The sequence below is a fragment of the Nanorana parkeri genome, unplaced genomic scaffold, assembly GCF_000935625.1.
Source record: "Nanorana parkeri isolate BGI_ZX_2015 unplaced genomic scaffold, ASM93562v1 scaffold1439, whole genome shotgun sequence".
In the NCBI taxonomy this organism is placed as follows: domain Eukaryota; kingdom Metazoa; phylum Chordata; class Amphibia; order Anura; family Dicroglossidae; genus Nanorana; species Nanorana parkeri.
The window spans coordinates 407,740-422,495 of NW_017307707.1; the positions used below are offsets into that span (position 1 = coordinate 407,740).

The 14,756-nt window shown below is 43.6% G+C and overlaps 1 protein-coding gene across 1 annotated transcript; it reads right to left on the reverse strand.

Moving 5' to 3' along the window:
• Window positions 1-1,671: 1,671 nt before the first annotated feature.
• APTX (aprataxin) lies at window positions 1,672-8,529 on the reverse strand. Its single transcript, XM_018569984.1, is given in 6 exon segments — window positions 1,672-1,831; window positions 4,349-4,478; window positions 4,547-4,762; window positions 6,600-6,662; window positions 6,789-7,094; window positions 8,383-8,529. Coding segments are annotated over 6 exon segments (1,014 nt in total). The 3' UTR covers window positions 1,672-1,679.
• Window positions 8,530-14,756: the final 6,227 nt, after the last annotated feature.

Below are 14,756 nucleotides of genomic sequence, written 5' to 3' on the forward strand. Positions count from 1 at the left end.
GACTTTCTTGGTGTATGATGCAGTGGCATACAATCAAATCACTTGAATCAAGACTGAGATGATTCAGTTCTTTATTGACAAATGCAATTAAGCCATTTTGTGAGCCAAAGTTAAGGTCACTTAACTTTTCAAATGTTAGCTCAAGTTTTTTCATTGATAAAACAAGTTTCAAATAAGACCTCACCTCTTGTAGTGCCATGCATAGCTTCCAGTGACAGCAGTTCCTCTCGCATGTCAACCTCTACAGTTATCCCATGAATGCAAACAGCCAGTTGGGCAGTATTTATATTCATTGTCTCGTCACTGAATAACAAATAACGTTATCTCCGTCACAAGGCCTAGTGAAAGCAGCTTATTATGATTCCAAACTCCGCTGAAGAGCATTGATTTTATCAAGATGCATTTGCCCTCCCAATTCATTGAGTATAGCATGTTTTGAGCTGTAATGACGCTCCAGATTGGCTTTTTTTCATTACTGCTAACGCATCGCCACAAACAAGACACACAAGATTGCCTTTGACTTCCAACAAAAAAAATAATCATCTGTCCATTCCTCTTGGAATGATTGACACTTTGCAGCAACTTTTCTTTTCTTTGTAGTCGCCATTTGCAGGATGTCACACCACTTAAGTTTTAATAACTATCCAGTGTGTGTGTTGCCAGCGATGCAATTATTTTGCTTTGATCGCTGTTCTAATCTTGCATCCTAGATTTGGTGAGGTCATATTACTCCCTTCCTGTGTGTGAAGCTCCTTGGGCCTCTCACCCATTTTCTCTGTGTTCAGCTCCTCAGACCATCTCTCTCCTGCCTTCTATGTGCAGCTCAGACCATTTCACCTGTCTTCCCGCACCTCTTATCGCTCTAGATTATACGGAGTTTGGTAAATTACCACTTACCAGCAATAACTAAATGCTATCTCCTCATCCGGCTCCTTCACCCGTGCTAGTGCTGCTGTGTCCGACGGACTTCAAGAGGAGAGGGGCCACCCATATGTGTCCTAGTGTGTTGCAAGCCGGGAGGGGTTGCCTGAATGTGTCTGACGACTCAGAAGGGGAGGGGCAGGCTGAAGTATCCGATGCCTCAGGAGGAGAAGGGAGGGGTGGGCCAAAGTAGCGAAAGCTTCAAGAGGGGTGGGCCGAATGTGTCAGACGCTGCAGATGGGGAGGGGCGGACCAACCCTTCCAGTCTACAGTGTCACACTAGCAAGCGGTGGGGAGCAGACTCGCGATCTACCAGCGTTAGCTTGGCGAACTACTGGTAGATCGCGATCGACCTAATGGGGACCCGTCGTAATTTATTGCATTTCGAGTCCCGTCTGTGGTTGCCTTGGCAGGACCAGACCAAAATTATTTTGCAGGCCTTATGCAGCCCACAGCTGGATGTTCCCCAACCCTGGTTTATAACATTATGACAAGTACAGCCACTTGTTAGAGTATGCAGGAGTTTTAGCAGACTATATACAGATTATAATGCAAAAGGTGGTTTTGTAATACAAAAAAGTGTTGTTTTTTTTAATTTAACTTACAACATTGTTTCTGCATGTAAAGCTCAGATACTAAACAATATCTCAAAAGAGAATCAACATTTTTCAAGTGAGGAAAATCCAAATAGCCGGCAAACAAAACCTGCAATGCGTAAAGGAAAAGAAGATCTGTATAATACGGATTCTGTACTGCTGTTAGGTCCAGTGCTTCTTCAGGTGTGCCTTTAACTGAGGAATAGTGGCTTGTGGAACTTTGCACACATTACACTGAAGAGAAGATTTAAGGAGCTCCGATGCTCCATCTTTTACCTCCACTCTTCCTTTTAGTTTTATCATGTCAATTACATCTAAAAATAAATAATGAAAAACACAATAATTACAAACTAGTATTAAAGACAAGGCAGTGAAATAATTAAGGACATGTCAAACGCATAATTTACAGGCAAACAAAAAGAAAAAAAAATCTAAAATACATTGTTTTGAAATAATTATTTTTACAAAATCAGTCAAATTAATAAATGCATTGCTTATAATCTGCTTGTAGTACTATAGCAATTTATACTTTTTTTTTCTATTTTGAACCATGGATATTTTTGGTCACTGCTAAAAATGAACACTACCTTGTCTTGGAAGATGCGTACAGTTGCAGAAAACTAAGGAAACAACGATGTCTAGCACCATTGTGACATGCTTCCTGTTAAGTGCAGAGATCGGATTATTGGTCTACTACCCAAGATCTTTTCGCTTGTTAGAGGTGCCTATTTTTTCTGCTGTGCCCATAAACAGTTCACCTTTCCTCCAAACCTATCAAGGCAATCACAGCAATGATATGCTAGGTGTCTAAAATGTATGAGCCCATTTCAAGGGAACATGCCAAACATTTTACATTTTTAAAAGTGAAAGTCCTGTCTATATTTAGACACCAAAAGGCCTTGATATTAACCAGCAAATCCTCCTTTGCAAGCCCCTTATACTAATTTCACATTGTTGCAGCCAAACTTCAAAGCAGAGGCTTGCAAGTTGGTATTCCCCTGTCCAAAAGGAGATTCTCAGGGGCCAATATGGGCACACCCATTACGTAGCAGAATAGCAGATAGCAAAGCTTAGCCCTGCAGTAATTTGTGGACCTGGAGACAAACTTATGCAGTTTGTTGTTGAACCCGGATCCCAGGAGGTTCACATACGGCGTACCCCATCTGTGACACGGGTCCTGAAAAATGTCTGGGTGTAAGACCAGTACCCCAGGTCCAGACGTTGCCAGCTGAGGAAGCCTGTCTGCCTGCCAACTGTCCATGTCTGGGATGCAAATGGCAGACAAGGCTGGAAAGTGCTATTCTTTCCAGGACAGGAAAGCTCCACGATGTTGTTTGGGAGACGGAACTCCACCATGTTCTCTGCACCGACAAGGTGCCCAGCAATCCTCCCAAGCCCACCAGGTTTAGAAATTAAACAAACCATTGTAATGTCTAGGCACTCAAAGCCAAATTGTCTGATAGAGCCTGCACCAACTGTTTCCTAAACGGGAGATTGTCGATGTATCCAGCAATGGAGAGGCCAAAAGAGCGCAGCAGTGCTAGTACTGGGGCCAACACCTTGGTAGTGTAGGGGTGCCACAACAAAGCATAGGAAATCTTGATGCGCTGGAAAGGTGAGGACATGTTCATACACGTCCTTGATGTCCACCAAAAGGTAGAAAGTCTCCCTGGTGAAGGGAAGCAATGACAGACCTGGTGGATTCCATATGATATTTCTGATCCTAAATGAATACATTTAGTTCTCTTAGATCCAAGATGGAGTGGATGCCCCCCTTTGGGTTTGGGAAAGATGAACAGGTTGGAGTAAAACCTCAGAAAACATTTTGCCAGAGAACCTGGGGCAAAAACACCATGATCCTGAAGACCCAAGAGGACTTGATGGAGATCTGCCAATTTGTGCAGACACAGTAAGTTTAGAAAGACATGAGAAACCAAGGGGGAGGCAGGAAGCAAAATTCCAGCTTGCATCTATAGAAACCACCTCTCACACCAAGGTGTCTGGGTTGCAAGTCTCAGCAAAGGTTAGCAAACATCTCCCAACTGTAGAAAGTATTGCATTCTCTTCCTTAGGCTTCTTCTGCTGAGGAAGATGGGAACTCTTTTCAATTGATGACGATGGCCTACAATATATTGGTCGCACTACCCGCAAGTTAGCCATTCGTGTAAGAGAACACATATACAACATCAAACGTGGTTTCAAAGATCACTCAGTCTCTCTACATTTTAAAAAATGTCATAAGAACCCCGCAGGCTTACAATTTCGGGGTATCGAACGAGCTAAGAAAAATTGGAGGGGAGGGAACTGGAAAAGAAGTTTGGCCAAAAAGGAATCCGAGTGGATCTTTAGAGCTAAAACATTAGTCCCCACAGGTCTCAACATAGGTTTCGACCTGAACTGTTTTATTGCGGATACATACATTTTCAGTCTGAATTTTAATGGAGGGAGTATGATATCTGCTTTTATAGCTTCAGTTTACATAAATCTTGATGCCATAAAAAAGGGGGAGGAGTTCCTCATCGAAACAGGGACCATCTGGGATTTGATATGGGCGGTCATAGATATAATCTGCCATATAGGTTGTGATTTATCCACCTTATGTGATGGGTGGCTCTTTCACAATTTTACCCCCTCTTTCACATCATTCCTTTGCTGTTTTTTCAGTTGTTTTTTTTTTTCCTCCCCAAGGGGTTAATCAATACCCTCACTCTTGCCATCGCATGGGAAAGTGAACTTACCTTTTAATGCACTAGGAAAAATAGGTTAGTCTTTTACAAGTTACTCTATAACCAAAAAACACAGCAAATAAAATAAAAAAAGACAACCCTTACCTTTAGAATCTAAAAAGTATTCTGTAGTGAAAGAATTCCAGTGTTTCTTGTTTTTCATACAAGGGGAATCGAAATCTTGACTTATGACATGCAAATGAATGTGGCTATTTGGAATAAAAATAAATGATTACTTACATATGCAAAGAAAATGTTCTGGCAAAAAAAAAAAAAAAAAAAAAATACGAAAAAGGTTTAAACTATGGCATGGTACCCGAGCCTAAACTTTGCTCTACTAAGAGATGAATGGTCCTGTATAATATTCTCCCCAACTGCATGCATGTGGTGCAACAACTCCAAATGTTCTGACCGAAGTGCTTTCAGACTGGAGATGGATTGCCATGGTAAAACCAGCCAGTGGTAGCGTGCCTTAGGGTATTTGTCCTTAATCACCACTAGTTTATCATCTTTGAAGACCTGTATTAAAACAGGAAGACTATTTAAGCTTACTCAAAACAATGTGATTTTCATAGATCATAGAAAGACCTTAAAATTAAAAAGCAACAAAGAAAATAAAAATACCCACATCTGCAGTCACTGACTTCGCTGGAGCATTTACAGTGTACAGTGAACTAAAACACTTTTTAAAAATGTTTATTTATAAAGAAAGGATTTTGGGGGTGTTTTTTCCTGACAATCCCCTTACAAAAAGGATACACTGACCGATGGGGTTTTTGTTTTTTTATTACAGAAGAGACTCTACACTGTATGTGTCGCCTATCCTAACTGCTCATAATTGTCATAACTGATTTGGTCTATTAGATCCACCTCTGCACTACTTTAAAGCTAAACAAGCACAGATCGTTCTAGCTTCTTTCCTGACTGATTGTCCTCCACTCTCCCTGCTGACACTCTCCTTGGACGTCCCGGGTGCCCGTCAGGATAGCAGAGCTCGGGATACATGGCAGAATAGGCTACTTTAATACAATTAACACAAAAAAAAAAAGTGCGTTACAACAACGTGAAAAGGCCTTTAACGTTGCAACTTCAAAAGGTTTTCACCTTGTTAATTAGATAGAATTGCCTCCTTTTTGTGTGAAACAAAGATGAGTGGTGGTAATGTTGCTAGTACTTCTGGTGCTCCTGCCCCGGTGCCTGTGGATCCGGCATCAGGGCCCCAATCCTCCCCGCCAGTGTCTGCCTGCCTACATGCCTAGGATTACCAACAGCAAGGCCCGGGTCTGCCCCCTCTTCAGTCGCATGGTGGAAGTATGTCACTACCCGGAGGACGCAGCGGCGGCAAAGACACCCGCACTTCCCCAGATCCCTGCACAAGCTACAAACTTTATGGGGGGGGAAGCGACCATGGCACCACTCTACTGGAACACTCCATTGGACAAGCCACTGCACCCCAAGCGCCCTACAAAAAACAGCCTTGACGGCTGGAGGTAAGGGAGGACTCTTTCGGAGTCGTAATGCCGCAGAGATGGTTGCTTCCCCTCCAGTACAGAAGAAACCTCAGGAAAAAGTAAAGCTGGGAAGAGAAGGTCCCTGGCTAGAAAGGACCGACCAGGAGAAGCACAGGTATACAGCTCCTCCAGGTCCACTGTCCCTGGAGACTTAGGGAGTATACCTGGGAAGCCCCTGCTACTAGCATGAAAGGCTGGGAAACAAATAAACCGTACGATATTCCTGCTGAGCCTGAGAAAACACAACACTGAGGTGACTAGACATGATGCCCTTTTTATTTAATGTGGATGATGTGTTTCCTGTTGTAAGCTGACAACAAAGAACAAAAACACAGCGCTCTCGTGAAAGTGTGGGGCTTGTGTTGGTGTGGTACTGTTGTAAGCGGAACCACTATTTCTCATCTGCTGCCCTGGAGGATGACTTGGGAAATCTGCCATACCTTTAAGAAATAAGTGCATCTCAGAACTTTGTTAACTGCCACACTTGGATGCCCAGAAATACAGATGCACAGGACTGTAAACCTCTCCCAGAAACTTTGCTAAACGAGAGGAAGCCTGATTTGCATCTGATTGTGTTGCTGATTTGCTTGATAAAATGTCCCCAAATGTGTACTGTGACAAGTTTTTCAAATTATTGCTTAGTTATACATCAATCTATGAATATCACATCTTTAAATGCCTCCCTCCATAAATAAGAAAATAAAGCAGCACATCAGCACAGGTCTTTGCTCCAGTATCTTACTTTGCTTCAGATTTAATATTTCATTCACTATGCACTTGTCAAATATGATAACTAATTAGGAGTATTCAATGAAAATACATGATCGTTTCTTTTTCATATGTACCTGCATCTTGGGATCCTGCATAGAAACTTTTAGCCCTTGACTCCAGTGTCCTTTGTTTTCAGACTACAGAGGGGGGGAAAAAAAGTATAGAATCATCTTAAACTACATACATGTTATATAGTAACGAAAACACTAGGCAAAGCAAGTTACAATGAAGTTACCAGTAAAAAGACATGTTCTATGACATACCTGAGAAGCACATTGTTGCTGCTCAGCTGAGGTATCATCTCTGTTCTTGTTACTACCAAGTAGATCATTAGATTGCAGTTTTGAGCACTTTGTGTCTTTGCTCTTATTTAGAGAATTCTCGTGTGGCCTCTTGTTGGTGCACTTCGTCTGTTGGTCTCTAGAATCAGACTGGCCTGGTTCTTTTACAAATTCTACAGTGTAAGGATACAGCTTATTTACCACATGTAAGACATGGCCAGGCTTCAGCTTTACTTCTTGATCTTTCTTAATGTCCACACTGTCAATACTGGTCGGGTTAGTTCCTAGCTAAAAGACAGGGACATAAAATATGTTAAATAAACCAGGAACAGCACCTAATTTAAAGGTTTTCATGATCATACATAGACAGACAATGTCAGATTTGTATTTTTGTAAGGTAATCATCATTGCTCTGTTCTATAACCCCAGAAAGGATGTTATGGTAAATTTTCTCCTACACAATATCTGTGTCAGTATATTCTAGAATGAAATAGTATAAAATTGTCATAATTCAGGACTGTCTTCAGGGAAGCTCCCAGCACAGTACAATGCAATACTACAGTAAATTCTTAGCAAACAGAAAGGAACCTAACATTAAAAGGTACTCTTGGACAGGAGATGACAATTGCTTGATCTGGCATACCCCAGGGCAGTCAGCTCATGTTTGCATGAAAACTTTTCATTTATATAGTAACCAAAGCTGCACAAAAGAGTGATTATATGGGGAAGAGGTTGCAATTAACAGTACAATCATATGACTACTTAGCTGTACAACAGCAGGGTTATCGAGCAATACCGCATTGTGTTAGCACTGCAGTTCAAACAGACATTGGTCACTTAAAAAAAAAAAAAAATCCATACCAAATTACTAGCCATGCTGATGTTGAAACAGAATCCAGTGAGACAGCTAAATGCACATTACAAAACATTAGGATTTTTGACTCACTAGTAAAATCAGTTTCTTGGAGTGCAGTAAAGGAAACCGGAAGATTCAGGTATCAGGTGACTGGACACTGGCCAGAGCCGTGAGTACCTCCATATAGCCCCTCCCACTCCCAAAAATCCTCAGGTTTTATTTATATAAAGCAGAGGTCTATTTTGCATAAGGGGTGAAGAGGTAAGAGTGCGGCACCACACCCCTAACAATTACAGTATAACATGTAGTATCAAATGGGGCTTTTTAGGTGCCAGAAACTTCGGGGACTGGAAAGGAGCTCACAAGAAGGTTGTGTACCGATCTCCTGTCACAGAGCAGCCGTGCCAGTCCTGGCCGCACCGGGCACAGCGGATCTCAGGACCGGTGACGGAAGTGACAGCTGCTCCTAATACAAGTGATCAGGCGTCTCTAGAGACGCCCGATCGCATGAATGTAAAGCTCCCGGCCGGCCAAGTACAATGGCTGGCCGGGAAGCTACTTGTCCGGCTCCAGCGTCCTCTTGTCACAGACGAGAGGACGAGCGGATTTTTCAAGCCCTGATCATTGTAATGCCCTCCGCCTCAATCCCGCTGAGTGGACAATAGAAATTCCTCAAGGCAGAAAGGCGTTTATAAGGAAAAACTGATCCCACAGAGTCACCTGAGCATCCACTACAAGGCCCACGGATCCCTGGACCAAGAGACAAACGTGCCCAGCTTGTTGTTGAATCTGAATACCAGGAGATGCAAACCTGGCCTCCCCCACTGTTGGCAAAGTGCCCAAAATACCTCCGGATGCAGAGACCATTTCTCTGATTCAATTTGCTGCTGACTAAAAAAGTTCACCTGCCAACTGCCCACTCCCTAAAATGTGCACAGCGGACAATGTTGGAACATGAGGCTCCAACCAGGCCATAATCAGATCTGCTTTTCGAGTTAGTAGTGAGTGAGTGACTACTAATCACAAGGAAGAGCACACCAGAGAAAGCATTAGTAGCCACAGCAGAGGGAGCACAGAGGACCCACAGAGAGAAGGACATCAGGCCGAGACTCGCTCGCCAGGCTTCTTCCACCCAAACAAAAGGGGCTTAGGAAAAAAAAAACCCCCTTGGCTTCACACTTCAAATCAGGGTCACACCGGTGAGGGTTACACCCCTGCCTTGGATCTAGGTACGGTCCCAACACTGTCACCATGGGACACCATTCTGCTGTGAAGTTGTGAGGTAGTTGCAGTAGCCAGACACAGTGGAGGGACGCTTTATGAATTGCAGAAAAGAACCCCCAAAAAGGTTAAAAAAAAAAAAACCTAGTGAAACTTGAAAACATCTCCCCTTGGTAGACAGAAGACATCAAATTGATAAGCCATGCCAATTGCCTGCTTAACTCAAAAACAGCTGCCAGTCAGCTGTTTAAAATAGGGAACTAAAGTGAATATCTGAAACTCTAAAGCACATGTGTCAAACTCAAGGCCCGGGGGCCGAATCCGGCCTACCAGGCCATTTCCTAGACTTCTACTTTCAGATCTAGGTATTAAGTTATTACTAAAACCAGTGATAATCAAATGCAGAGGCAATTATGATAAAGATTAGATACATTTATATATTCTTACAGATACCTTTGAGGGCAACCATAATGTTGATGCGGCCCATGATTAAATTGAGTTTGACACCCCTGCTCTAAAGCATTAAAAGATTTTTAAGTGACTAATAGTGCTTTTGTTCCTTACATTACTTTGAATTGCTACTGAAGAAAAAAAAATTACAGCTGGTGTCTGAGTAAAGTAGTAAACCAAGTGTCTCACATCTGATTTAAATGTTGGCAAGAGAAAAAAAAAAAAAAAAAAAAAACTTATTTAGGAGACATCAGCACATAGACGAGCAGATCAAAAGCTAGGTGTAAGGCGAGTATCCCTTGCTTACAAATGTGTTTTTCTTGTATGTTTACATCTTGCAATCTAGGATGGGGCTCAGGGGGGCTACCATATATTTGTTGGAAAAACTTAGGTGAAAGGTCAGCTAAAATGTTACAATGTGCACATATTGGTGTCAGGCCTCAATAGGCTGGAATAAGGGTATTACTACCACAATGCTTCCAAAAAGCTATAGCAAATCTGATAGACAGGAAGGTAATCTATGCAGAGAAGGGTTTGAAATTTTACATCCTACAAAACCGCTGTGAAATTTCACCAATCCACCTAGAGCAGTGGTGGCAAACCTTGGCACTCCAGCTGTTTTGGAAGTACAAGTCCCATGAGGCATTGCAAGGCTCTGACAGCAACAGACATAACTCCCAGAGGCAGATGCATGTTGGGATTTGTAGTTTTGGCACAGCTGGAGTGCCAAGGTTCGCCACCACTGACAGAGTAAGGGAGTCTAAATGCCCATAGAATGGTCTAATATAAGTAAATCAAACCAGAAATATTTGTTAGAGGAAAAATATGATCAGAAAAGTGGAAGTGGAAACGCTAACGTGTAACCCATTGATATTTAGATCCACTCAAGTGGCCAATGCCAGCAGCTCCATGTTAAGAGTTAGAAAAAAAATATATACACTAAATTGCCAAAAGTATTGGGACACCCCTCCAAATCATTGGATTTAAGTGTTCCAATCACCTCCATGGCCACAGGTGTATAAAATCAAGCGCCTAGGCACGCAGACTGCTTCTACAAACATTTGTGAAAGAATGGGTCGCTCTCAGGAGCTCAGTGAATTCAATCGTGGTACCGTGATAGGTCGCCACGTGTGCAATAAGTCCAGCCGTGAAATTTCCTTGCTACTAAATATTCCACGGTCAACTGTTCGTGGTATTATAACAAAGTGGAAGCAACTGGGAACAACAGCAACTCGGCCACGAAGTGGTAGGCCATGCAAAATGACAGCGGGGTCAGCGCATGCTGAAGCGCAGTGCACAGAAGTCGCCAATTGTCTGCAGAGTCAATAGCTATAGAGCTCCAAAATTCGTGTGGCCTTCAGATTGACACAACAACAGTGCGTAGAGAGCTTCATGGAATGGGTTTCCGTGGCCGAGCAGTTGCATCCAACCCTTAGATTACCAAGTGCAATGCAAAGCGTCGGATGCAGTGGTGAAAAGCATACCGCCACTGGACTCTAGAGAAGTGGACATTTTCTCTGGAGTGACGAATCACGCCTCTCTGCCTGGCAATCCGATGGAGGAGTCTGGTTTTGGCGGTTGCCAGGAGAACGGTACTTGTCTGACTGCATTGCGCCAAGTGTAAAGTTTTGTTCGAGGGGGGATTATGGTGTGGGGTTATTTTTCAGGGGTTGGGCTGGGCCACTTAGTTCCAGTGAAGGGAACTCTTAAGGCATCAGCATACCAAGACATTTTCAATAATTTCATGTTCCTAACTTTGTGGGAACAGTTTGGGGATGGCCCCTTCCTGTTCCAACATGACTGCGCACCACTGCACAAAGCAAGGTCCATAAATGAGCAAGTTTGGGGTGGAGGAACTTGACTGGCCTGCACAGAGTCCTGACCTCAACCCGATAGAACACCTTTGGGATAATTTAGAGAGGAGACTGCGAACCAGGTCTTCTCATCCAACCTCAGTACCTGGCCTCACAAATGGGCTTCTGGAAGAATGGTCAAACATTCCCACAGATACACTCCTAAACCTTGTGGACAGCCTTCCCAGAAGAGTTGAAGCTGTTATAGCTGCAAAGGGTGGGCCAACTCAATATTGAACCCAACGGACTAAGACTGGGATGCCATTAAAGTTCATGTGCGTGCAAAGGCACGTGTCCCAATACTTTTGGCAATATAGTGTATGTTCTATATATAAGTATTCAATAAATAATAAGAGATCAGAAATAATTGAGGCCAGCAGAACAGCTATATGGGTTTGATGATGATGGCTTACAAGATCTGGACTTTTTGTTTTCTAAAGAATGGGAGGTTGTAGGCCCCCCATTTATGATTTCAAGAAGAAAATGCCTTTGCAGATATTCCCACCTAGGCTTTCTTACGAACATTGTGCAGACCCCTTTTCCAGACTTACAATGCCTCTATAGTGAGAATAATAGGGTTTTTGTACTCCCCATAAAATCCTTTTCTTGGAGCCTATTGAGATACACAGGAACTCCTCACCATCAGATTATACTGCCACCTGCAGATTACCCCTCCTATAACCAGCATGCTTCCGTTTGGAAAGCAAGCAGTACCAACAGCATGATCATAAACACAGCTGGGTGGGATTTGTGTCCCTCAATGAACTTCAAGAGAGGGAATTTTTAAAAACAAAAATTGTATTTGCTTTCCCATCCTTTGAAGGACACAGCAAGTCTTCACCACCGGAACATCCAAAAACAGTCCAACTGAGGGTGGGCCACAGCAAACAACCGCCCACCCCAAAGAGAAAGAAGAATGGCCAATGACCAGAGAGTAATGTCTCAACATAGGAGAGAAACCATCAAACCATAGACTATAAGCGTGAAAAGCTGGTCAATCTGATCCAACCGGAAGGGTGGAACAAAGGACTATTTCCCTACAGGAAAAAAAGCTCCCCTCATGAACTGGGACTAGACAAAGAAATCTAAGAATGGATGTCCTGTTCCTAGTAGAAAGTAGATCAGAGCCACTCTAAGTAGAGAAGGCCATAAGTCTCAACTCACCTGATACTACAGGTTCAAAAGAAACAAAGAAGAAGTCCAGATCTAGCATGACTGCCAGGGCAGACATTCACCTCGCCAAGGCAAAAACTACCAGGGAAGAACCCAGAGGATTCAACCAGTCAGAGGAGCCTACCATACAGCCTGCCATAGGTCAGATGTTCCGATTAGTAAACGCTGAGTGTTTGTAAATAATTGAGGACATGGTATGTTGACTATATCCTCAATTGTGAATGAATGGGAAGTGATCCACATCAACTCCTGTTCATTCATAGTTGTAGTTATAGTATACATACTATGTCCTCATGTTATGAATGAACAGGAACACTCATAGGAGGATTCCTATTTATATCTGGGGATGCAGTAAAAGAGATTGAGGACTCTGTGTCCTCAACCTCTTTCTCTATTTTAAAAAGGGAAATATCAGGGGTCTGTTTAGACCCCCAATATTTCCCTTGAAGCGTTAAAAATAAAAATATTTAATAAAAAATTAATCAAAATATAAAAAGTTTATAAAAAATACAAAATTTAAAAAAATTTAAAAAAAGTTAAAATAAAAAACATTTTCGGTTTCGGCCTGACATTTTTTTTATTTCGGTTTTGAAATTTTCATTTCGGTGCACCTCTAGTTTGAACCCAAGGAGTATAACCAAATAGGGTAAAATACATGGGAAGTTTCCATACAAGGGATGGCAGGGATGGAAGGTAGATTTCCTCCTTGTGTGACAGGATGAAAGACTGTAAACCTGACAGACCTAAGGATCAAGCTCAACACACTGATGGCAGCAAGGAAGATAAACGCAGCCCAAAGGGAAAACATTCTGAAATATCCTGCCTATCCTAGAGCCTTGAAGAGTAACGGGGCTAGAGACACTTCTGACTCCCCATTAGAGTCCTTGCATTAGAGTCCTGCATTAGAGTCCTGCATTAGAGTCCTGCATTAGAGTCCTGCATTAGAGTCCTGCATTAGAGTCCTTGGAGCAAAGAGAGCAGAGATTTAACAGGAAGAAAATTCACCTGGGTTAAACCGAAGCAAGGAGGATTGCCAGGAAGGCCTAACTCTCAAGTCTGCAAAGCAAACAAGGAGGAAAGACCTAAAATACCTTGTTAAGCATGCAGATGTTCCAGGGTTTCATGAACACCTTTTGTATACAACACATTTTGTACATGGAGATCATATCCCCCCTTAATCTCCTTACCTCCAACGTGAACATGTTTAAATTTAGTAATCTTAGCTCCGCAACACCGGACCGGGCATTACATGCATTACAAGCTACAGCTTTAAACCAACATAAGCTGCTGCAGTCTGTGTGGACACATATGGATGATGCTGAAGACAGGAATAGAAGGAACAACGTTAGAATTCGCGGCCTGCCGGAAGCGACGGGGACGGCGGATCTGGAACCCACTATCAAAGGTATTTTTAACTCACTACTTGATAGAGGGGCGACAGACCCTATCGACCTTGATAGGGTGCACCGAGTCCCAGGATTCCGCAATCCTGCGGCGCAACAGCCCAGGGATGCCCTATGTCGTGTCCACTTCTATAAACTGAAGGAGGAAATCATGTCCAAGGCCCGTGAGCGTGGCTCTATTGACTTTGATGGTGCAACTATTACCTTCTTCCCTGACCTGTCGCCCCGGACCATGGCTCGCCGCAGGGCCCTGCGCCCCCTTACAGCGTCCCTACGAGACCTTCACATTCCTTACAGATGGGGTTACCCTTTCCACCTGTCGGTGCGTCACAATGGACGGCTGGTGATTTTTCGCTCCCCGGCTGATCTGGCTGGTTTTACTGCAGCACTAGGAATCTCCGCGGTGGAGCTGGACCCATGGCCGGACCCCCCGGCTCCTGAGGTGCCCCCGCTGCCCCAATGGACTGAGGTCTCCCGCTCTAAGAAATCGCGGACAGATAATACCACTCGCAGCTCCCTACCCTGCCAGTGATGACGGCTAAATGTCACTACTTCAACCTTACGTGAGGATCTCTTTATCTTTTTACATGGGGGTTTTTTTTTCTTCCTTCTGTTTTGCTTCTGGAGATATTTTGGATGTGGGATTCCCCCAGTGCCTTACTGCCCCGTGGATCGCAGCTCACCTTCAATTTGACGGATACCTTGGCAGCTGGAAGTTGTTTACCAGACCCTGGGATCTATCCTTACTGCCGGGATCCCTCTGTCGGCTCAGCCCCGACCGTTCACCGGGCGCCCTGAGGGCCCCTTCGGAGGTGGTCCCATGGATGTACCTCTCTCTGCCTGCACAGGACGTACCCTGCCGCCTATACACCAGATGATGTGGCACCCCAATGGACGACCTGAGACCCCCCCCCGGACTTTGGGACTATACCCTCACCCCCACCAGTGATCCGTGATGGAAGATTCCCCTCGGGTGATATCCTGCTTTAACGCT